A 23,555-nucleotide genomic window follows, 5' to 3' on the forward strand; every position below is an offset into this window, starting at 1 on the left:
GCGGGCTCTACTCCCGGGCTTTCCGCCTGCTCTCGTTTCTCCATAGTTGAGGGGCAATCGCTTAACCGGTGTCACTTTTTAAGAAAGAGTTCTCGAACTTCAACGGCTCTACTTGTCACAGGCAACAACTTCTCCAGAATAGACGTCAGGCGATACGGGAGAGACTTCAAAATCAAAGTAGTCCCGTGTAGCGGGCCGCCGCATGGCGGAGAGTTGACAGCAATTCAAAAAAGGCTGCTATGGTTCACTCCTTACGAATCTTTCCCCACTGCCATGCTCCAGAAGCAAAACTTACCGATGAAACTCTTGTGTGGAAACACGAACGAAAAGCACTCCAATCCGAAGTCCGGCGGCGAATGCCATGAGGGTGACCAAACTCAGGACTTTCCAAGAGAGATTTTCCACGCGGTAAACCTGATTCATATCTCATGCAGAGCAATGACATTGAAATACGTGCGGCTTTGCCCATCTCGTTGCTTGCTTTGAGAGACGTCCCTGGCTCCCCCGATACCAACAAGGGCCATTTGGTCACGGAAAGGCAAGAGAGAATTAAAAGAACTTCTCTACCTGTTTTGCCTCAGTGAATGTGGTTACTAGCCTTGTTTACCGATAGGTAGTCTCTGAGGCCACATACACTAACAGACACAACTTTGGGGAGACAGATCACATTCAGTTGCCGCAAAATCACGGAGCAAAGACACACTGGGGACTGGGAATACATGCAGGGCTTCTGTACATCTTAGCGCCTCCTTCAGTCTGGCAGCGTGCTCTCATGCTATTTTGCAGTCTTCGGCCTCACGAACGTTTTTGAGGTGGTCGTGACCGAATATACTCCTAGCCAGACATAAATTACAAGGGCGTGGCTGAGGTGGGCAAGATTGGCTGCGGAAGGCACGAGCACGCCGCCGATTACGACATATCGTTTTGAACTATGTTCGGAGTCTCGCGTTGGCGTTTGCTGGTGATCGAAGTCAGTTAAGTATTTCCTTGGGTATTTACCAACAATCGTACACTGAAGACGTCAATTACTGCGAGGCGTCCCTAAGCAGCCTAACTCCAGAAACAGTCTTCCATTTACGTACAGATGGCGCCATTTACAGAGTTGTGCGTGTTTTCACACAGGAAAGGGACCAGCTAATATAATCCTCATGACCGCTGTTTTTGTCGAGCATCCGCAGAAAATTCTTTGGCGCCGCCTGCTCCCGAGTGTCTCCCGCATCTGATGTGCGTAGGAGATGGTGCCAGAGGAAAGCGGATTTGCAACAGTTGCGGGGTTCGTGTCTGTTGCAAGAACGCTTGGCCTTCACAGACTCCCCAGGGCACAGGTATCAGCCCAGCTGCTTCGATGCTTCTGCTAAGTCTCTCAAAAACTGGACAGATTCTTGTTGCTGAAGAATCAGACTCAGCTTTCTCACGCGTCTGTGCGAAAATGCTTGCGTTCGTGTAATCTTACATCGCTCATCAGCGCTTGGAATGCCCGCCTCCTTGCCACAAAAGCATCCCTCATTCTCCTTTGGGAGGAATTTTCGTCTCGAAGGACTCTAGCTAGATCTGTTTCCTTTTCGTCCGAAGGTGGTGCCTCATCTGAAATGTGGACCAAACTGTTCGTGGAAGGGTTAGTGCTCGGTTGAGCTGGACGGGCTTACCCAAGTGTACGTTCACTGTCGGAAACGGAGGCGGAGTCTGAAGAACTTCTATAGCTCCGATCCGCACCATGCTCTCAAATGTCTCGCCCACGTACCACATCCCGATCTAGCGAGGCGGGAAGGGCATTCTGAAGGCCCAGCTGGCCAAACGCGCCACTGTTGCTCAAAAAGGTAGCAACAGTGGCTGCATATATCAACAAGAACCTGCGCAACATCACTTTTCGTTTTAAATTGCAAAACGTAGTAACCGAGTGACACGTTAACCCACAGCGAATGCGGAACACTGCGTTACGAGCAATATGGTGTATATCGCTCATCTCCCGGGTGTCCAGACACTGCGACCCGGCACTGAAACCTGAGTTTGCGGGTGGCAAAAAGAAAAGTAAGGCGCTCAGGCTGTTTCTCGTAAAAAACCTGAAAATGAAGATGTATGTCTGGGTGCCCTTCCTCGCATTGCTCACACTGGTTGTTAGAGCCGTGGACTGCAGCGAAGGGGGAGTGAACCGGCATGGTGAGCGGTGATCCTGTCACGATTTCCCCGCTCACTCCAACCAAACTCAAACTCGAGCGCCGTCAATTAGGCAGTCCGACGGTTGGAAGCCGCTTCATGGAGACTGGCGCATCTCAGGTACCTGGATTAGGAGGCATTGTGGGTGAGTGGAGTCTGTAATGATATGCGGTAACACGGTGACAAAGGCGCGTTGCAGGTGATGTGACACCTTCAACGTTCCCCGTCATCAATGTACACGTGGATATCCCGAACACGGACACTCTGGGAGAGACGCTCCTTGAAGAGGAAAGAGAAAATATGGCGAGGGAGCTTGACGAAGTTGCAAGAGACTATAATCGCGGCATCAATGGTAACTAAAAAACAGCCATACCGCGACATCTGGTCAGTGTAGTAGAAACCTGCTCGCAGATTTCTTTCAGATTGCAGCCTTCCAGGTAGTTTAGACATATCACGTCATCCATTCGTGCAATGCTTTTCACCGTACTCTTATTCAGCGAGATCAAATAAAGAACTTAGAACGGCTCAGCCACATGAGTAACGGTCTAATCAGGAAGGCGCTTCGGAGGCAGGCGTGACCAATCATAGCGGAGTGACCGCCTAACCAGCCGAGTGAGCCTCGGGCACTGATACAAAATGCTGACGTTTGAATTAACCTAGCTAACAGTCGCAGCCGCCCCCAGTATCACTGGATGCTGAAAATGCTGACACCCGCCCCAAGCTCAATTTTAGCAGTGCGACGCTTTTCACAATAGACACTGTGGGTGACGGCAGTCGTGCTTCCCGTACATTACGTCTGCAAAAAATTCTTGGCGATGCTGCGGTTTCATCCGCCCATCAACACGAATTCAGATCTCTGATCTGTCAATCAAGTGGAGCAATATCGTGCCGTGCCCGGTACCTCTTCGGCTTCAACAGGCTATTCAGCGGCAGGCGCATCTGCTCGGTAAAGTTTTCGCATTCGTGTTTCCGCTTTGCAGCGGGAATGGTACAGGAGACTGCGCATCTTTACTTCGTTCCTTCTCTGACTCAGAGTAGAAACGAGCAGACACTTACCTCCGGATTGTTTGCGATATAGGTGGTCAAAGAACTAGCGGCATCGGCGGCCTGTTGCTGTCAGAATGTTGAAGCGTCCAAGAAGTGCTAACTCGACCGTGTAATTGTAGCGGCAACATCTACGACTGCTTTGACAGGCGACTACCATTTTGTGTGACCACATGGCATCACCTGTAGCGACTCGTATTCAAAGGATTAGTTAACAAAACCGGGCCACGTGCACCGTTGCGGCGCTCCCGTCCGTCTACCTGTGGCTACGACTAAGGATAGCACGAGATACTCGCTGTGTTGAGCCGCAAGAGTACGCCTTCCCTTTGCAGTCTGGCCAATTGATTACCGAAGAAAAGGATCTTATCGCTTCTGTAACGGTGCCGTGCCAATGATGCCAGAAACACCGAGTCAAAGCCGACTGCACGTTTGCTAGGCTGACGGCGGCGGGCGGCGTGATGATGCGGCTGTATAGCGGCGTGATGATGCGGCTGTATAACCGTGTCTCTGCCCAGGTACCAAGGTTAACAGCGAAAGATGGTTTAGCACTCAAGAACTTTGATTTCCTGTCGTCGGCTAACAGACTAGAAGATCCAATATCACCGAGATGCCGCCTTTTCTGTTGTACTCGCTGGACGCTGCATGGAGCTGCAGCCCGTCCTGACCCTGCTTGGGTTACATGCAGGTTGTCTTGCGAGTCCCTAGCGTCTGCTTGCGTCGTGCCAACGGCTACAGTCTGCCGGCGCCAATGCTACAACCTCTGTTTCTGAAATTTCGGAAGGCTCACGTTTTTTCGCTGCGTTTATTGTGTGGGCCATCTATTGCAAGAGGAAAAACTTTCCCGAGGAGCGGTGCTGGTGTGGACTCACGCGCCTCCACTGGCCCCGTTGGCTGGGGTCAGCGTGGGTGCGTGGATTCACTCGTCTGTGATTCCAGTTCATAGAACCAACTCTTTTCCTAATTTGCTCAGAGAGAAGGGGATTTATTTAAGCGTTCTACGCCCGTGCAGCTCCCTAGCGCGGTTGTGCATCGCTGTTGTCTGCAGCTGGTATGCTTCAGACCAAGCCAACCGCAAATTCGACGAGGTCTTCTCGGCTGCTTCCAGCCGACGCACGCGAACTGTGTCTCTCGTACAACTACGGGTCTGAATCGATTTCTGATATTCGACTGTATTTGTCTTTCGCTTTCCCTTGCTCGTCCCACTACACTGATTGGCGTCGACTGCTGGCTGACCCCCCCATTCTCTAGGCTTCCCGTGGCAACCCTTTCCGTGCCCGCATTGAAATGACCTCCCTCGAACAAAGATACTGTTTTAAGTTGTGCCCCATTTCTGCGGGAAGTAAGACCTATCCGACGACTTGGAGGCAGGCGCGCTTCGCCAATCTTGCCCTTGGTCTTCTCTAGGATGTCACAGGCACGGTCAGGCCTATACGGCCACCGCGCGCTGTCCTCTGCACTCAGTCCTCTGGACCGGTCCTACGATTCGCCGGTTAGACGCACAGCTGGGAATGCCGTAAGGGTTCCAAAGAATGTACGCCTTTTCCACATTGAAGGCCGTGGAGCACGAGTGCGCATAGCAGCCGAACATCCTGATGAAGAAACCACAGGGTGGCTACTCGCCCGGGCAATCGAGAGTCTTGCGGAGAAAGGTAAGGCATACGTGATCACGTGCCGGCGTATTTCAGCCTCTTCACAAGAATGATTGTGAAGAAAATGGACGGATAGAAGGCACTTAGCGGCTAATCGCAACTCATAGGAACGCTTTCTCTTTCTCTCCGCCATGTTCACAGTTGTCAGACCCATTTCAGTTGTTTGTAGTCTCTGCTAACCTTTTCAGGACTTGGAGATGGCATCGTGGCGCTTCGAACAGATCCGTGCGGTCCGCTCGGCAGTCGGGATTGGGTGGATGTTTATTTGCAAGACATGCATCGCGCGCTCGGTTCCTTGCCGTTCGAAGACTACCTCCAGTGTGTGTATAGTGAAACAACCGGACCTCCAGAGGAAATTCATGATCCATCTCGGGACACCACACGTGGAGCGCAAGCTAGCCCATCTGACAAAGCGTCAGGGCTTAAAGCAGGCATAACCACACTGCGTGCCGGAAAGGTGAGTGAATTCAGCACGGGCATGCACAGTGACGTCTTAGATTTATCGACAGAACGTGGTAGAGGATCCAAATCGACTTCGGAGGAAACCGCAGAGTGGTCGGTATTTTTCTTCTCTCCAGGGTGATTTCATACCTGGCAATCTTCTCACCGATGCTCCCTCACGCTTGCTACGCCACTCGCAGTCCTCCCAGGATGGGCTTTTTTTCATGCGTGCACCTTTGGAGAGGAATCACAGGTTTTTTGTCGAGGCTTTGCGAGTTCCAAAGTCACTCAGACAGGGCCCAGCAGATGCCTTGTAATTGCAGTAGCAGCTGCTGTAGTCGTGGTGGATAACTGGGCACGGTGTTCTTTCTCACTGCAGAACGCGTCGTTGCAAAACAGTCATGCACCGGGCCAGGTAGCGGTGAACGGCAAGGGCAACGAAAGGTTTCTGCGAGCGAAGTATCTGACGTACAAGAGTCGAACCTCTTCTCAAGTGCGAGAACAAGTGCGAGAACTGGACCCGGTGGCCGGGGCACCGGATGCGGCGGCTGTTTCCACTCGAGAAGTTTCGGCCGACCGTTGTGTTTCGAACATTCCTCCTTCCCCGCTTGCCTTGAGTGCTTTGGAGACCCCGTATCATGGGCCTGCAAATGGTTTTCGAACGGGAATACGAAAGAGACAGAGTGACCAAAGAACTCAGGATGCACTGCAAGGAAGCTCTGATACACAGAGGCAGGTAGCCACATGCATATACACGCATCCTTCTCGGCCGGGGGGTATATGTGTACGGCATTTCCGGCAAGAAGGGGTCATCGGAAAAGGAGGGTTCAGCGTGGTGTATAAGGTGCGGAAGAAGGACACGGGACGCCTCTACGCAATGAAAGTCGTCGCAAAAGACAAAGTGGCCAGTGCGGCCAACCAAATACGCCGAGCGCTTTCTGAAAGAGACGTCCTCAAGCAGTGCGACTCGCCATTCGTCGTGAGGCTTTTTTGGGCGTTCCAGACTCAAAGGCACTTGTTCCTTGTTAACGAGTTCTGTCCGGGAGGTACGCGGCGGCCGAACACGTTTCCGCTCAGACGAGCAGTACACTGCTCATCCTTTCTTTCTCACCGCATCCAGTTCTGTGACGGGCCGGCTTTTCGTAAAACCACGTCTTGTTGTAAGCTTTCAGCTAGAAAGTTCCTGAAATGAACCGCGTGAGAGGTGGGTGTCTGGCTTGCATACTTCAGCGCACGCGCCATTAGTGAGTTTCGACGGCTGAGGTGGGTTGGGGAAAAGAATGCGTTGCACGAGGCCACCCCATGTGGCAAGAATCCCGCAGCGATATCGATGAGTGTATGCCCACCTCTTCGCTGCGTTCGTTTCTATCCAGGAGATCTCTTTCAGCTGCTCCGGGACTGCCAGTTTTTCCCTGAAAACGTGTCCCGTTTCGTCTTTGCGGAGGTTTTACTCGGTCTGAGTCACCTCCATGAACGGAACATTCTCTATCGGGACTTGAAGGCGGAGAACGTCTTGGTTGACCTGGACGGACACTGCCGATTAGCTGATTTCGGACTGTCGAAGACGCTCTCAAGTAAGTGCTGTGAAGAGCCGCCTTGTTTTTTCGAACAGGATCAGCCTATATACCGGCGGTGTGCCGTTCTCTAGTGTCGACCAGGAAATAGGCAGCAATGTGGTTCGCTCTTTTCGTGTCTGCTGTATGGGCCTGCAACCGAATGCGTGCTTCGTACGAGAAGTTCACTTCCTCAAGATGCGGGGCTTCAGAGAGGCCCGGAGTCCGGCACCTAGTTCCTTAGTAAAGCGTCTCTTGGCTGACTGAACATACCATCGGATTCCAGGGAGCAGGATTATGTGTCGACTCGTGGTTTCGTGGCCCGAATGAAGAGCGTAGTCGTTTCCTGGCTCAGAAGGACGAGCTCGTCATTCCGTCAGGACTTTCGAGAAGATAGAGCGCCGAAAGGCAACTGGCCCTTGGCGATTGGGTTTCTATCCTTCACAGAGGGTCACCAGCGGAGCTACTCTTTCTGCGGAAGTCCAGAGTATCTCAGCCCCGAGATGCTGCTAGGAACGGTAAGCTGTGCCTGTTGAGATCCGATGCCAGTCACGCCTTATCCGCGCCTGCTCGGAACTTCAGTTACGCAGACGGAGTTAGGTGGAGTTACCACGGTGTAGAGGCACCCGTTGAGGGTGCGTGGGTGTTAAATATCAGGATAAAGCACCGCTGCAGGCTGAGACGGACCGATTATCCGACGTCGCTCCCACGTTGCTGTCTCATCGTCGCTCGCGCGCGAGTCGATAAAAAGACGCGTCCACCACAGAGTGTGTGAAACGGCCAGTGAATGTATCTGCTCTCGTCCGATCAGGGCCACGACAAGACACTGGATTATTATGGCATCGGATGCTTATTGTACGAGATGCTGACTGGCATCCCACCGCACTACTCAAGCAACCGCAACTGCATGTACAGCCGGATACTGGAAGGTGAGAAGAGTGACGAGCTGGCAGGGTGGAGCGTCGCTCTTGGCAAATGACGTCGGAAATTTCGAGACCCTGTACACTGCACAGGCTCAGCCGAGCACACACACATCTGTCGTTCTCCAGGTCTTGCGACCGGTATCGTCCTTGCAACTTTGCTGACGCCTGCGCCGCTGAGCAGCTGTGTGTATACCATGCCCACTGCCCAGCCAACAAGGCCGCAAAAACCCGACAGGCCGTACACACATTTTGCTTGTTTCGCGCTACACTCTGGACACACCCGCAGCCTACGAAGTGGCTGCTCGGGGTCGGGCACAGAACTCCAGGATTTCGGCACTGCGTTTGCATGTGTGCCGACTTCAGGGAATCTTTCCTTCCCGTCCTCGTCGAAGGTATCGGCTGAGGCAAGGGACCTCGTCCAACGCTTGCTTCATGTAGATCCAGCACGTCGACTGGGAACGGGCCAGGCAGGTGTCGAGTCACTTTTCGCTCATCCCTGGCTCCAGGGCGTCGACTGGAAGGTATATCCAGCTACCCACAGGCGAATCGTCCAGTTGCAGACGACTGTCAGTCACATGTTTTTCCTTATGCATGTGGCTTCGGCGGAGTCGATCACACAGTCGATTTCGCATGCAGTGCATCCTACGTGACGAATTTCAAAATCAGACTCAGGCGCTGCTTGGGTCCCGAATATCTGAGGCGAACAATCTCGGCTCTCTTTTCCAGGATCGAAAAATACGGAGCTAGGTTCTTGCTCAAGAGTAGTAGAGGGAGCACGCGATCGCGTCGCTAGGTCTGTGGAAATTATATTGGCAGCCGATTCAAAGGTGGAACGTCCCATTTGGCAGAGTCCATTGGGCGTACTCGCGTGCGTCCGTTGTGTCCTGTTCCAGCGGATTTCAGAGCGCACGGTACCAAGTTTATTGCTTCCGTACCTGCAGCGGCAACGCTTGGGGATTGGTAGAAGTCCGGATCCCATGTAAGATTAACATTTTCGCGGCAGAAGCTGGAGTACAGAAATAGGAAGTGGTAGGGAAAGCACGCACGGAATGTAGGATGGAGGCACCGTCGAACAACGTCACGTGTAGGTCCATCTTCCGGTGATCCGCACGCACATTCCTCAAAAAAGGCCTAAAAGCCAGCAGTTTTTAATTTTCGTATCCACAGGATGCGTTTTGCGTAACGCCGAAGGTTAGGTTAGAAGGGGGTTAGGTTAGAACAAGTCGGCAGGTCGTTGCTTGCCTAGCTTGCGTTTTTGATCATCCGCCATACGAGCGGCCACTTCCCCGTTCGACTCCTCCAGTGGCGCTTGGTAGTCTTAAAACACTGTTTGGTTGCGGTACGATCCTGTGCTCAAAATCAATTTTGGATCACAACGATCGGGCAGTGACACGCACTCGCGACAGGCGGTGTGTTCCATGGAAACGTTACGCGCTGCGATCAGCCGTCTGCAACTTCAGCGTGGCCCTACCCCTTCCCCGCCGATGTCTTCCCTGTCCTGCGCAGGCTTCGTGACGGAACTCCTCCGCTCGATGAACTTCGTTTTCCAACATTTTCGTCGTCCGACTTCTCCTGGGAGGCGCCGGCTACCTGTCCGTTCCGCCACTTTGACTGGGAAAACAAAAGGCTCTTGAACGAAGCGTCTGAGCGATGCTCCCTGGTCGTCCCAGCGGGTGACTCAAATGCGTGTACGAGCGCTGTATTGCATGTGAACAAAAGGAATGGTTCGCGTGTCAGCAATATCGATAAGACACAAGAGGCACCGATTATACATCCGTACACGCAAGCGCACAGCGCACAGGCAGATCCTGGCGGGGCAGAACGGATTCCAGTGAAAACAGGAAGGAGCACTCGGATCCCGACGCTGCAAATACGGCACCAGCCTGGCCTCAATGTCGAGCACAGGCATGTAGTGTTAGGTCCCTCGGGGCCACCCTTGACCGTGTCTGTAGCACCGGCAGTTCGCCGTGGGGCGTCTTCCTTTTCATGCTCTATGGCCCCATGTATCCTATCTCACCATACCGGTGGGCTTTCCATGCCAACTAAGGCACCGAGGAATTCACCCATTTTGGAGTCGAATGTGTTTTGTCTCGAAGGCCCCGAAAGGCGATAGGGAAGAGGGTGCGAAATGGGTCAAATCCGAGATGGGATGTTTCTCTTTCTGAATGGGTCTATACGAATGTAGCCAGTGCGAATGCCGCAGCAAACATGTGCGTGGATGTGTGGCAGAAGCATCGATCAGACCCGCTCTAGGATTTCCTCTAGGCTTGGCGCGGGGAGATTTCAAGCTCCTGCATGGTTTTTGGCCACCTTTCCTCTAAGCTGTGGGTGAGGAGCGTGTCCCTATCAACCTCGCACGACCTGTCGCTTCTGCGCGGCTGGGCCCCCCTTAAGAGGCGAGAGTTTCAGCAAGACCGGGTTTTGATCGGAGGGAGGGGAAAAACTGTTTCCCTCGTGGTTCCTCGGGGAGTCCGTTCGAAGCGGAGAGAAGGCAGGTTCGCCTGCTTTCTCCGGCATCTGCAACATACCGACGTTGCAGGAACAGCCTGCACGGCCCGCCACCACTCCGACAATCAGAGCTGTGATCTGCCGGCGGTTCTGGATCGAGGTGTGCTATGGTCGAGGAGATTACCAGTATATGTTTTTCCTGTCGATCGTTTGAGGTCTGAAGGTTTCACTTGTATCTCTCTGCAAATGTTTTCTGGGACGAGCAGAATTACTGGTGTGGAGTGATTGTTGAACGCAGCGAGTCGCACAACGCAGTTTCGTTCACCTGCAAATGGATTCGGTGTCACGACGAAGTCTCTTTTCAAGCTGTTCCTGGTGAACTGAAGTGGAGCAGACAGGATTTCGATGTTCTTGTCAAAGAACTGCTGGAATGTCTTTTTGAGGCTTTAACCCGCTCTGTACTCCAATGCAATGAAGATGCCTCAGTTGACTACAACCATATGCCAGTGGCCGGGCGTCTGTGGGATTCGTATTGTATAAAAATCGTGACAACAGTCGCATATAGAAGTGTTTCCCCCGTCACGAATGGTAAACACAGCTAAAAGGGTACGATGCACGACCCCGGACAAAATGAGGATACGGATATACAGATCCGCGGAAAACCTTGTAGTAAGCCTCGGAGAAGACAACCGACAGTGCGAGCGATCTAAGTTCTTTCACGACTTTGGTAACGAAAAAGAAACACGCCTAAAGCCTACTTGTGGAGAGAACCTAACACTCCAGTAAGAATGCGAGGCACTAGTGCCGCGAAGCGTTTTGCACCTTCGACACCTAAAAACCAATTGTATGCGACCCAGGCTCCAAAAGGCACAAAACGTTTGGTTGGCGGCAAATCCTCTAGCATCCACCATGCTAACTACTGCGTGCAGTTGTGTACGATTCTAAAACAGGCAGAGAATACATCTTCCAGCCAACACTACAACCGACACTCTGTAAAAAGACCTAACACTACATGCCTGTGCTCGACATTGAGGCCAGGCTGGTGCCGTATTTGCAGCGTCGGGATCCGAGTGCTCCTTCCTGTTTTCACTGGAATCCGTTCTGCCCCGCCAGGATCTGCCTGTGCGCTTGCGTGTACGGATGTATAATCAGTGCCTCTTGTGTCTTATCGATATTGCTGACACGCGAACCATTCCTTTTGTTCACATGCAATACAGCGCTCGTACACGCATTTGAGTCACCCGCTGGGACGACCAGGGAGCATCGCTCAGACGCTTCGTTCAAGAGCCTTTTGTTTTCCCAGTCAAAGTGGCGGAACGGACAGGTAGCCGGCGCCTCCCAGGAGAAGTCGAACGACGAAAATGTTGGAAAACGAAATTCATCGAGCGCAGGAGTTCCGTCACGAAGCCTGCGCAGGACAGGGAAGACATCGGCGGGGAAGGGGTAGGGCCACGCTGAAGTTGCAGACGGCTGATCGCATCGCGTAACTTTTCCTTCGGTAAAGCTGTTCAAAAACAGCAGGGAGACCAGGGAGCGCGTGCCGACTACTTGTCCCATCGCCTAGTCAACGGATGTCGTCCGCGTGGAATCTTCCGTCCCTTTTCGATCCCTCTGCGCCAGCATGTTCCTTCTGTTCACTTCTTGTATTGACGCGCTTGTCAACACTCTCATCGCTAAATTTGTTTGGCGTTGTTTGCCGCGGCCTTGTTAACCGTCAATTCGTATGTGGAGGCCTGATCGTCACCGCTATGACCGGTGCCTGTGCTCACATCCCTGGTTAGGCCGCAAGATTTTTTTGTGTGTTCCGCTGCTGGACGGGGAGTGAATCCTCTTTAGCCCGTCTCTTCTGTCTTCAATCCTTTTTGGCAGCCAGCATCGCCCCCGTCTTGAGAAGTTCCTTTTTCGCGCTGGCCGTTTCGCGATATATCGCGGCCAACTCATGCACCGGCCGTCTCTCAGCCGTGTCGGCTCTCAGCATAGAGAGTGGGATTTTTTTCGGTAAGAGGCGTTCCTGCGACGCCCCTCGCTCTGCAGTACATTCTCGTGCCTCGGAACTCAATTCTTTTCTTGTCTTCTTTGGTTGGATCTTCGGTACAATGCCTTTTTCGTCACACACTGTTTAACAAGATGCAGAATTCTGTGTCGCTGTCGGGGTCAGTGGTGGCGGTCCTTCCAACTACAGCCGGCCCGAAGGCGAGAAAAAGACTTTCTCCGCTGTCTTCCGCCTCCACGTCGTTTCCATCCCGAGACACAGGGTGTTGTTCCCAGTCTACCTCGTCAGAAGCTTCAGGGAGTCGCTCTTCCTGGTGTTCGGCTGTACGCCGTCGGACCGAAGTCGCCTCCATTTTGGCGAGACCTCAACGGCACTCGGCGTATACATGTCTTCGGGATCAGGGCGTCCAGAGCGAGATGTCATCCTCACTGTTCAGTTCAGCGGCAGAGAGAGGCGAAGCCGTCTCCGCCGCAGCCAGGAGCGCCTTGGCGCGCGAAAAGAAGCGATCGGTCCGCTTCGGAATGCCGTGTCGCCGGCGTGTGGCTGCGCAGACTGCTGACGCGTCTTCGTCTTCATCGAATGTGGCTGTGCCCGCCCCCAGCAGCGGGAACTGCGCGGCATCTCGTTTTTCGAGTTCCAAGGTCCGCGTCTACCCTCCTGCTCACGCGGAGTCAACTCGGCGGAAACGCGGCCGTGTTGCGTCTCTGTGCTTGCTCTTGCTTCTGTTGTCCAAGTTGGCCAGTTTCCTCTTTCGCCAGTCGCCTCTGCGTTCTCGGTCCACGTCATCTGCTCCAGAGGCGCCTTCAGCGCTCGAGTTCTTGTTTCCCTCTTGGGGTGTACAGCCCCCCCTTGCTTCGCCGGCGGCAGTCTTTCCGGCGCCGTTTTTCTCTGCGACCTTCGCCTATGCCCAGGCGTTTTCCGTCCTTGAAGAGGAAGGAGAGTGGGCCGAAGAGGAGTCCGACGAAGAAGACATGGCCGAGGACGTCAGCGAAGAACAGAGCGAGAACGATGACACCGGAGCCGCGACACACCGAGTCTACCAGCACGACGACCGATACTACCGGGCGTTGCCTCTGACAGATGCGCAGTATCTTCTTGACAGCATTCGTTTGCAGTTTCCTCACTTGGCGCGCTCTCCGTCTGTCTGGATCGACATCGAAGAAGAAATCACTCGCCAGCTTCGTCTCGTCGACCGTCGCACGTTCCCGCAATCCCTCTTCGAAAGCATCACTGAGAGCGAAGCGCTCGAGCCTGGCGCTCTTCTCACGCCTCTAGGTCGAAGTGAACTTCCCGAAGGCGAGGCGCGCGCCTACGAAATCCAAAAGTACGCGCTCTGTCCCCAAAGGTCAAAAACGTTCGGAAACATCGTGACTCGGTAACAGAAACAACCGAGGAATCTGCTAGAACGCGGAAGGCCGCCAGGGCTGGGCGAGAGAGCCGGTGCATTCGAGGCCTCGCGCCTCCCTTCTCCAGCGAATCCTTTTTGGGGGCGAAACACTTTCATACGAAATCTGCTGTGCGTCCCTCTCTCCTCGTGCGAAACCCCCGCGGGGGCGTTCATTCCCGCCTCTGCCTGCGCCTTGAAACAGGTGAGGGAAAACGAAACACCCCCTCAGTGCACACGAAGCCCCGTGCCGCGCGTTTCTGCGTGTTTCCACAGGACTACTGAGATCATTCAAGACGTTCTAAGCCGCCACCTAGGTTCCCCCGCGCCTGCGTCGGAGGCGGCAACGGACTCCGCCTCTTCACCTCACGCTGCTCCGTCTCGGCCGAGCGTGTCGTCTCCTTCGTCTGGGGACTCTTCGCCTGTGAACGGCGCGCATGTGCCACGCGCGAGTACCCCCTCTGGAGACGCGTCGGCGTCCAAAGTGTCTTCTCTCTCTGCAGGCAAAGAGCTCCAGCCTGACAACAGTGGTCCGCAAGCTCCACAGGTGCACGGCGCCGACCCCTCGCCAGCAGTGTCTCCGCAGTCGCCTAGCGCGACGCGACAGGCGAAAGTGCCGGGCAGTGGCGTTCCCGTGAGCGCCGTCCCAAAAGAGACGTCTGCGCCTCGCCATCCGCCTGGCGGGTCCGACCCGAGAGAATTTGGTAGAGGCGATTCTCTGCGGAGCGCCTCGGGAGAGTCTTCCACTGCATCCGGGCAACAGAGAGGCCTGCTGCGAACGGAGGCGTCCGGAAGCACGTCTCTGTCCTCCCCAGCGCCAGCCAGTTCCCCTTCCTCTGGAGTCGATGCACCGAGCGCGCCGACGGAAGCGCCGGGGGAGAAGCAAGGACCCTCTCAGAATCAGAAACGGCGCAAGACGACAGGAGAACTTGGCCCCGACGAGCCGCTGAACCTGGGGGAGGTTGCCTTTCGTCCGTCGGCCTACATAGACTTGATTCTCCGCGTGGCGAAGCCGGCGAAATTCGCGAATGACGACGCGTCGGACCGCCGGCGAAGGAAGGACCAGCACAGCCTCGCGGGAACTGGAGGCAGTCCGGCGAAGGCGAGAACGGACGGTTCCGGTGCTGCGGACCGCTCGGATTCCCCGTTGTCTTCGCCTCCGCCGCGTCCGTCGCCTCGCGCGGTGCGAGATTTCGGCGAGTTCTACGTGCTTCTGCGCGGCGTGCTGGAGTACCATCGCGAAGGCCTCCCGCAGGCGACTTCGCCTTCTCCGGAGCCTTTGTTCCCCAGCAGGGCTGAGACAGGTGGACACGACGCGAGCGCTATATGGAGGGAGGAGGGGGGCGAAGGACTCGGCGCAGCCACGACGTCGACGGCTCTTCTCGAGGCCTTGCACACGGAGCTCAACAACCTGTCGGTCGAGGGCGTGAAGAAGGTTCAAGCAGAAGCCTACGGCGCGTGCTCCTTTTTATCTTTCTTCGGTGTCCCCGATGCAGAGGGAAAGTTGCAGTTGCCTGGAGGGTGGCCAAGAGACATTCGCCTCGCCCTCCGGTGCGCCGTTGAGGGCAATCGCGGCCGGCAGCTCTGCGGAACCTGCTTCTTGATTGACGGTGAGCGACAGGCCGGGGCGACACGGGAAAGCCACCCGAGAAAAAAGGGGCAGACAGTTCGAGACGGTTTGCGCAGCTGTGAAGCCAGGCTGGTGGGCAAAAAGGCGCCTTCACTCACGGAGGCAGTGCCCCAAAAAGGCAGCGCCGCACACTCGCGCTCGTGAATCTGGGGGTACCCGTTTGGACGCGCCGTAGCGGACTGGTTGATGACACGCGCGCAGTGGACCCAGCGTGTGTGCTCCACATCTCAGCGCCTCCCGGCTCTCTCTCTCTGTGTTCCTGCGGGTTTTCGATCTTTCGAGACCATCGAGTGTCTCTTTGTGTCTCTGCGGCACGCTGGCGCAGGTCTGGCGACCGCCTTGGGCTTTCCTCCCGTCGTCGCCGGCTCCGACGCATGGGCAATTGCGCAGGACGTGGGTGTGAAGAGTCTCTTTGTTATGCACCGACGCCCGGACTTGTACATGCCGCCCGACCTTCTCGACGAAGGGGTGAGTTCGAGGCAGGCTGGCACGCCGTTCGGCCCTCGGACGAGCTCGCCGGCGGAAACGGGACAAGGCGCGTCTCCGAGGCACGCCAAAGGCCTTCGCAGCAGGTGAGGCGGTCTCTGACGCGAGCTGGAAACCCAGCCGGAGAAGAAGAATCCAAAATACAGCGCAGGTGCGGGCGAAAACCGTCTCTATATAGATCACATGGCTTCAGGTACTTTCATCGCGGTTTCAAGTACAGGCGCGCCACGGAGGGAGGCGGAGAGTGAAACACGGGAGGCAAACGTGTTCGAACAATAAGGAGGAGATCGCAGTTGCGACAGATGCTCAAACGACTGTTGGAAATGTGTAGGTGTTCCACGCACCGTTTCTCTGGCGGAAACGTGCAAATGTGTGCAGTCGGGATGTACGCTGTCGCCGCTGAACGATGCGAGTTCAAAATAAGACGTGCGTGCAAGATGCACAGTAGAAAGCGAAAGCCGAAAGAAGACGGTACCCGCGCTTGGAGACTTGTTCTCTGCTCTTGCGGACACATACCCGGAACTGGCCTTGCCCTTCCGTGCTTGACCCTTGCGAGGAGACGCTCCGCAGAGCTCTGAAAACCCCGTTTCTCTTCGCACAGTTTACCACGTCGTCGGAACAGTCGTCGTTTTCTTGAATCGGTATCTACGTCCTCTTGTGCGTTTTTGCGTGCGCCCCTTTGTCTCTCTTTGCAGCTTTGATGCGCCCTTAATCAAATACGAGATGGCGGCTCAGTTGGGAGATTCCCTCGGGAAGCTTGCAGCGGCGTACTATCTTCAAACTGGTCTGGGGACTATAGATTACAGGTATTAAACTCTATATCACAATCCATATGTACGCGCGCCTGTATCTTTATCTTTACTCACATATCTATACATACATGTACAGATCTACATATACCTCTATACGCATAGATCTATATATGGAGGAATGTGCTGTTCGAGTAACTTTAGTGCATATGAATGCAGCCTTGGGGCTGAAACCCGATAGCATTTGGAGAGAAGAACTTTTCATATTCTCGATTTGTGCAGCACCGCTTGTTTTCGGGTGGCTGCAGATACAAGGACAAGGAGGAGATCGACGAGCCGGCGCTCCCTGACGAATTGTTGCCTTATCGAAAAGGGAAAGTTACCAAGGCCCAGGTTTCGACTGAGCGTCTCCGTGAGTGATTTCCACCGATCTGGTTTTTCGCCACGCTCACAAAAGACGGCTTTGCCTTCTCTACGTCCCTCGTCGTGTCGCACGGAAGATCCCCTTCGTGCCTCTGTTTTTCGTTTTCTTACTCAATCTTGCGCCTCAATGTCTCTCACCGAGCCTTCTCGGCCGCTCAGTGTGCTGACTTCAAGCCTGTTGTTGTCTCTTCTCCCCCCCACCGCGTACTGTCTCCCCCGCCCCACCCTCTACTGTCTCTTCTGCCCCACCGTCTGCTGTCTCTGTCCGTTCAGCGGGGAATTCGTCTACTGGGTGTTTCGCGGCGTTGAAGCACGTGCTGGATGTCGGCCGCGATGCAACCGACGCGAGCTCCGGGCATGTGACGCCTCGCTACCTGCTGCGAGAGCACCTCGTGCCTTCGGCCTACCGACATTCCTCGACGCAAAATCTTTCCTCGCTGTCGCGCGTCGAAATCGCCAGTGCCGACGAAGGCCACGCAGGCAGTGCAGGGAGCGATCCGGCGACCAGCACAGCGAGTGAAGAGTACGCGCTTCTCGTTCAAAGCCTCGCGGACGACGGATCTCCCGGCGGACTCGCGGCGCTCGGCGATTTGTACTTTCATGGCCACGAGGCAGGTGCGAGGAAAAGAGACACAAACCGAAAGAGAGAGGCCTGATGCGCGCTGATGTGCACGGGTCGAAACGGGACGACGGCAGACACAGAGTCGACGCAGTGTCGGCTCGTGGTGTGTCGGGACCCCGGGAGAAGAATAAGGATGGAGCTAGGCAGAGGATAAAACGAAGGCATTTTTTGGTTCTGGTTTCCTGTTTAGGAACCTTTTAGCACAGGCGTTTCGGTTTTGTGGGTTTCTCCGTCCAAAACGGTGCTGTTCGCTTTTCCTCTCTTGCTTTGTCTCTTGTTTTTCACGCATCCTTCGCTTCATCTGAGCCAGGTGAAAGCGTCACGTGTGTGGCCTTGTTGCGGTCCCCGTGCGTGTCCTTCGTTTCCGTCTCAGGAGGAATTGCGAGGGACGTGGGTCGGGCGGCGGAGCTCTGGCGTTCGGCTGCTGCGATGGGAGACGCAAACGCCGCCATGGCCTTGGCGTATCTGCTTCTGGGGGATGTGAGCGAGGCCGCGCGAGAAGCCAAGGAAGAGGAAGACGACTCGGAGAAATCTGGGAAGAAAGACGACTCGGAGAAATCTGGGAAGGAACAAGTCCGGACTTCTGTGTCCGCGGCCTCCTTCGGGGACCCTGCCAGAGACACGCGCTCGCCCCCAGGCAAGACTTCAGTTCAGCCTGCATCGGCGACAGGCGAAGCGAGTTTGGGAGAAAATATATGGTCTCTCCTTTCTTCCTTCTTGTCAGGGGGTGGAGGAGATGTGGGGCCTTCCGTTTCTCCTACAGATGCCGCGAACGCCCCTCCGCGCGCCTCGGGGGATGCCCGGGCGGCGACAGGCGCGCATGCACAGGGGGATGTGTGGGGTTCTTTAGGAGACACCTTTCCAGGAGGGCGAGGCGGAACGGGCGTCGGCGGTTTCGTCGACGGGCTGTTTCATCGCTTCTTTTCTTTCGGCGCCGATCGGGAGAAAGAGCTGCCGAACGGCCAGCTGGATGCCGACAAGGAGGAGGCACCGACGAAAGAGAAGACAGACTGGACGAAAGCCTCAGCAGAGCCGTATCTCAAGCAGGTAGGCAGGACGGGCACGCGACCTAGACGAGGGGAGGCGAACAAACAGCTGGGCAAGTCGTGGTGATCAACGACCAACGAGGGGGGGTTTCGGGTAGGCATTCTGCGGAAACGACATGAGAGCACAGGACGAACGCACACAGTCTTTCACAGACGCCAGTTGTCGAAAAGTGCAGAGCCTCAAAAATGCGTCGGTTGTGAACTCGGGGAAAGGTTCGCCTCTCTGCATGCCCTCGTTTTCTCTTCAGGTCATTTCCGGCGGAGAGGGAGCGTCGCCCCACCTCGCTCGGTACCTCGCCTACCGTCTGGGTGTCGAAGGATTCACCAATAGCACCTTAGCCGGTAAGAATCCGTTAAAAGCACGCGCATGCATATCTCTACGTATACGATTAACTCCCGCTCTGTCTCTCTGTCTGGCGCATGCTGTTAACGTTCCTTCCTTTTGGTGGGCTGTTTTCTGTTTTTGGCCGTCGGTGGCGTCGTCTCGTCACCTTCTCTTTGCTCAGCTCGTCGTTTCGGCAGCGGTAACAAGAGATCTCTCGTTTTCTGGTGGGACCCGAGAATCCGGGGAAAACAGAGCTTTTGCCAATCGAGACACCGTGTAAACGCGTACTTTCTTCGTAGGTCTTCATGTGTCCCATCCGCGCTGTGGGCTTTCCTGCTTTCTTCTCTGCAGCCGAGAGTTTGCAGCGAGCGGCGGATCTCGGCGACAGCAACGCGCAGATGCTGTACGCGAACGCCCATATGAGTGGAGTGAGGCCTTCGTCGATTTCTGCTCATCCTTCGTCCTTCTTCCCGAACGGAACGGACGTGTCTGTCGCTCTCCGTTACTACACGAAGGCAGCTGAGCAAGGACGGTTCGAAGCGATTTTCAATGTCGCTGTTCTCACCCTGCACGGAGCCGGAGAAGGAACGCTCGCGTCCACTGGCCTCTCGTCTCCAACCACCTTAGATCCCGGTCCTTCGTCTTCCTCCTCCTCTTCTTCTTTCTCTTCGTCTTCTTCCTCCTCTTCTTTCTCTTCGTCGTCTCCCCCTTCTCCCTCTCCGTCTTTGTCGTTTCCGGACAAGCTTCGATTGCGTCGCCCTTTCCGTGAGAGGTGCGTGGAGGCCTTTGGTCTCTTCCAGAAGGTCGCCTTTAGCCACCCGACAGTTGGTGCACTGCATGCGCTGTCTTCTTACGCCTTCTCCAAGGGCGACGAGACGGGGGCGTTGCTGGTCAGTGTGCTCTTATCCGAGATTGGGCACGCCGCGGGCCATGTAAACGCGGCTGCTCTGTGGCCTCGCTTGACGCGCAAACGCGCCGAGTTGGTGGAGCGACTGTACGCCGCGTTCAAAGCAAAAAGAGGCGACGAGGAGACAGGCGTGCTGGATGGGCAGGGGAGAAGAAACGGGAGGCGAGAAGACGAAACTGCGGAAGAACGGAGCGCTGGACGCTCCGCCGCAGAGAACTGCGCGAACGTCTCCGCCTTTGCAGTATATGGAAGCTTCTTCCTCCCGCAGCAGACGTACCTTGCCACTCCGGAAGCAGCCGTCTACCACGTCTCCGACTCACCGGTTTCCGTTTCGCGTCCACCTTCCCTCCCACATTCTTCGGAGCCGAGGCCAGATGGGCCGTCCGGGCCAGAAGACGGCGGGGGATTTTCCCTGCAGACGTGCGACTTGTCGGTTGCCTCAAACGCCTTGCGCGTGCACCTTCACCACCTCCGAGTCTCGGAATTCGTCAGATGCTGGGCACGACCTCCAGGCGAGGAATGGCGGAACCAGCTATTCGAGCGTTTCCCCTTTCTGCGGCGAGTTGTGCCGAGAGGCGCGACCGGGAAAGAAGGCGAGGGAGCCTGGGACCGCTTCAGTGGCGCAGAGACCGAAGGCGATGTGTGCGCGTTCTACTTCCTACGGAGAGCAGCCGTGGCGGTACGTTCCGGGTCTCGAGAACGAGAGAAGGCAGGGAGTACATAGCCCTCTCGCGAAACGGCAGGCGGCCAGCTAGCTTCTGACTCTCCGAATCGGTCCTCTTCCGATTTCTGCGAAACGCTCTGTTGAAAAAAGGAAACAAAGCAAAGAGAAAAGGGTAACAAGGATCGACGGCGGCCAAGGAACCGATTCCGTGCGGCTTTTGCTGGTTAGGTTCTAGACGCATCCTGGGGGGGAGACCCGAGGCGCACGGGGTGACAAGGGGGGGGGGGGGGAGAGGTCGGAGACGAGCAAAAAGGAGATGGCCAGGCGCTGTCGTCAAAAGCGCAGAGAGAGGATGCGTGTCTCCCTTGTGCTGTGGGTGAAGCCAAGTTCTTCGACGATCCCGTTCGTTTCCGAGCTTTGTCTTGTTGGTGCAGGGCGATGTGACGAGCATGTTGGAGGTTTCCCGGGCATACCTGGACCAGGCTGCGTTCTTCGAGGAGACTCAGGAACAAGTGCAAGCGGCCTTCGCCAGTCGTGGAGCAGCCTTCCGGAGTTTATCTGTCGAGGAGCGCATCGAAGAGATGGCCCGACGAACTGTCGAGGGGGCAAACAACTCGCAGCTGGCCTCTTCGCATGAGGGCAGACAGGCTGCGTCGCCCCACGGGGAAGGGCCGTCCGCCCAGGCGCAGAAAGGGGAGAAAGGCGACCGCGAAAGCGCGGTCCCCTCGTGGGTCAAACGACTCTTTCTCGATGCCATCGACGCCCGACGAAGAGCGTCTTTCGTGTGGCGGAGTGCGGCGGGGAAGCAGAAGGACGGCCGCGGGCTCCTCGAGCTCGGCGAGGCGTTCGAGCACGGCCAGGGTGTGAGGAGAGACCGCAGGGAGGCGTACAAGGTGAGAAAGGGGCGCATGCTCATATCGCGAAAAACAGCGAGGGCAGTCCGGAAGCAGAACGCGAAGGACAAGAAACGTATAAAAGCGAGAGACTGTGCGGCTCGAGCGATTCATGTTATCGCGACTAAACGACACCTTGTCGCGAAAGACAAAACATAATCACACCGTTTTTCGGGGTTGCTGGCCGTTGAGAGGTTTGCATAGGTTGCGTGGTCCGCCATCCGCTTTTTCGGAGAAAGGCCCCGTTCTTTCGTGTGGCCCGGTTGCCATGTTCTCGGGACCGTGTCGCTCAGGAAGGCAACTGGGGTGTCGGCTTTTGGTATTCTTGTTTTCGGCTGTGCCAATCGTGGTCGTTTGTTTTTGTCTTTAGATTTCTGAGTTTTGTTAGCCGCAGCCTTATTCGGCGGTTGAGGCTTCCGTAGCTTCGTCGCCTCGTTGTGTGGACAGTTTTCTCGCATTTTTCGCGCTTTCTGTGCACTTGCCGCCAGATCTATTTTACCATGGCGACCGACCCGCAGCACACCCCCGCCAGCAGGTTCCTAGGATTCCTAGCGTTGGGACAAGCCACGCTGAGGTGGATGGGGCGTCGAATCGGAGAACTCGGTGTCCCCTTTCACTGGGGCCTCCGACCGCCTGTCTCCGGCACTGTCTCCTTTGTGGCCCGGAGCGCAGCCCCACGCACGGCGAGCCGCGGCGCAGAGGCCAGCGAGGGAGACGCGGAGGATTTCCAGGAGATGCCGCGAGAGGACGACGACCCGTCCCCTTTCACGTGCATACAGGAGTGGAGAGCTTCAGTAAGCAGGGGACCACCATGGGGCTCTTGCATGAATCGTTTCGCGATTCTGGGACACACAACAGGCACACTTCTCGTCGGACTAGAAAAAACAGAATGCATCAGTGCCGTGCGGCCCTCTACACGGAATAGAGAGTTTCTTTGCGACTTCCTGAATGTGTGCATGCGTCTGTACTAAACCTGTGCTGTCCAGGACGCGACCTCTGTGGGAAACCACAAACCGCATGCAGTTTTCGCCCAGATAAACAGAACTTGGGAGGAAGAACTGTGTTTGCCCTTGGCAGTTTGGAAGGCTCGCGTGAACTTTCGGTTTGTGTGGCTTTCTTTTTCGCAGGAACAACGTGCGAAGGAGTGGCAGAATTACGTTTGGAACCGACTGCTGCTTGTGTTCTTCCTCTTGCTTGTGGCCGCTCTCTTGGGCATTGTAACTGCCATGCATGCTCGCGGACTGACGGCGTCTCGGGCGCCGTTGCGCGCGGCAGAGCACGAGGCAGAAAACCTTCCGTTCTTCCACATGGAGTCCATGGAGTCCGCTCGAGCGGCGAGGCCTTCGCCCATGGGAACCGTCGAGGCTGCAAGCTCTGCAGGCGCTGACTCAACTTTGTCCGATAGGCGAGAGGATGGCCGCGGAGGGGAGCGGCAACCTTCTGCGGCTTTTTTGTCGCAGCAGAAGGGCAGCGGCAGCCGAGGAAGGTCGCCCAGCCCGGCCACGTCGGCGGTATCCTTCACCGATTGCCGCATGCAGTCCAGTGAAGAAGAAGCTGCTGGGCCGAGAAACGAAGACGTCGGGGACAAGGCAGAGAGCGTGGGTATTGTGTGGCATAGAGACAGCGATGGCGCAGCAAGCTGGGATGCAGGGGTGGGTGAAGGCGCTGAAGACAGAGATGCCTCTGAACTGGTTTGCGGTGACAGGGTAGGAGGTACGCAGGCAGGCGACGACGACGGACCGTCTTGTCTTCGGCGAAGGATTGTTGGGCGGGACAAGGAAAGCAGCATGCAGTCTTCTGCGTAGCCAAGAAGACGGCATTGTAGACCGTTAGTGCGGCCACGAGGGGTGTTTTGGATGATTTTCCGGGACCGTGATGAGACCTCAAATTCGGGTATGCGCGCGTGTGTGTCGCGTGGGGACGGCGGGCGATGCGTAGGCACTGTTCACCTTTGAACTGCGTAGACTCGCGAGCTCGTCATCTCTGCGAGGACCAAAACCTTGCGGTTTGCTAGGAGGTGGGAGTGGCACCGAAAAATTATTTGATCAAGTCACACGTACCTGGAATTTCAAGACGTCTGCTTTTCGTAGGCTCGATGGCCTCGCACTAGGAGATAGGCTGACAAAAAGATGCGTTGAATTAGACTTGCCGGCGCAGCACGGCGATTTCGCAAACTCGTGTGGCGGCAAGCGTATCCGTCGCGGTGTATATACACCAGGCG

The 23,555-nt window shown here is 55.7% G+C and overlaps 3 protein-coding genes across 3 annotated transcripts; 2 read left to right on the forward strand and 1 right to left on the reverse strand.

Moving 5' to 3' along the window:
• Window positions 1-1,328: 1,328 nt before the first annotated feature.
• Window positions 1,329-1,861, reverse strand: NCLIV_033390 (conserved hypothetical protein; the record flags this gene model as incomplete). The annotated part of the gene is made up of 4 exons (XM_003883535.1): window positions 1,329-1,388; window positions 1,454-1,584; window positions 1,647-1,683; window positions 1,742-1,861. 4 exons carry the CDS (start codon window positions 1,859-1,861, stop codon window positions 1,329-1,331), a joined length of 348 nt encoding a protein of 115 aa, XP_003883584.1.
• A 4,304-nt stretch (window positions 1,862-6,165) lies between these two features.
• Window positions 6,166-8,747, forward strand: NCLIV_033400 (putative AGC kinase; the record flags this gene model as incomplete). Its single annotated transcript, XM_003883536.1, has 6 exons — window positions 6,166-6,334; window positions 6,662-6,862; window positions 7,289-7,359; window positions 7,653-7,770; window positions 8,128-8,285; window positions 8,658-8,747. 6 exons carry the CDS (start codon window positions 6,166-6,168, stop codon window positions 8,745-8,747), a joined length of 807 nt encoding a protein of 268 aa, XP_003883585.1.
• Window positions 8,748-12,621: 3,874 nt separating this feature from the next.
• NCLIV_033410 (hypothetical protein) lies at window positions 12,622-23,139 on the forward strand (the record flags this gene model as incomplete). The annotated part of the gene is made up of 12 exons (XM_003883537.1): window positions 12,622-13,529; window positions 13,866-15,199; window positions 15,545-15,791; window positions 16,401-16,511; window positions 16,763-16,866; window positions 17,151-17,492; window positions 17,873-18,546; window positions 18,794-18,887; window positions 19,222-20,456; window positions 20,876-21,334; window positions 21,823-22,128; window positions 22,462-23,139. 12 exons carry the CDS (start codon window positions 12,622-12,624, stop codon window positions 23,137-23,139), a joined length of 6,492 nt encoding a protein of 2,163 aa, XP_003883586.1.
• Window positions 23,140-23,555: the final 416 nt, after the last annotated feature.

This window comes from Neospora caninum, chromosome VIII (assembly GCF_000208865.1).
Source record: "Neospora caninum Liverpool complete genome, chromosome VIII".
Lineage (NCBI taxonomy): Eukaryota > Apicomplexa > Conoidasida > Eucoccidiorida > Sarcocystidae > Neospora > Neospora caninum.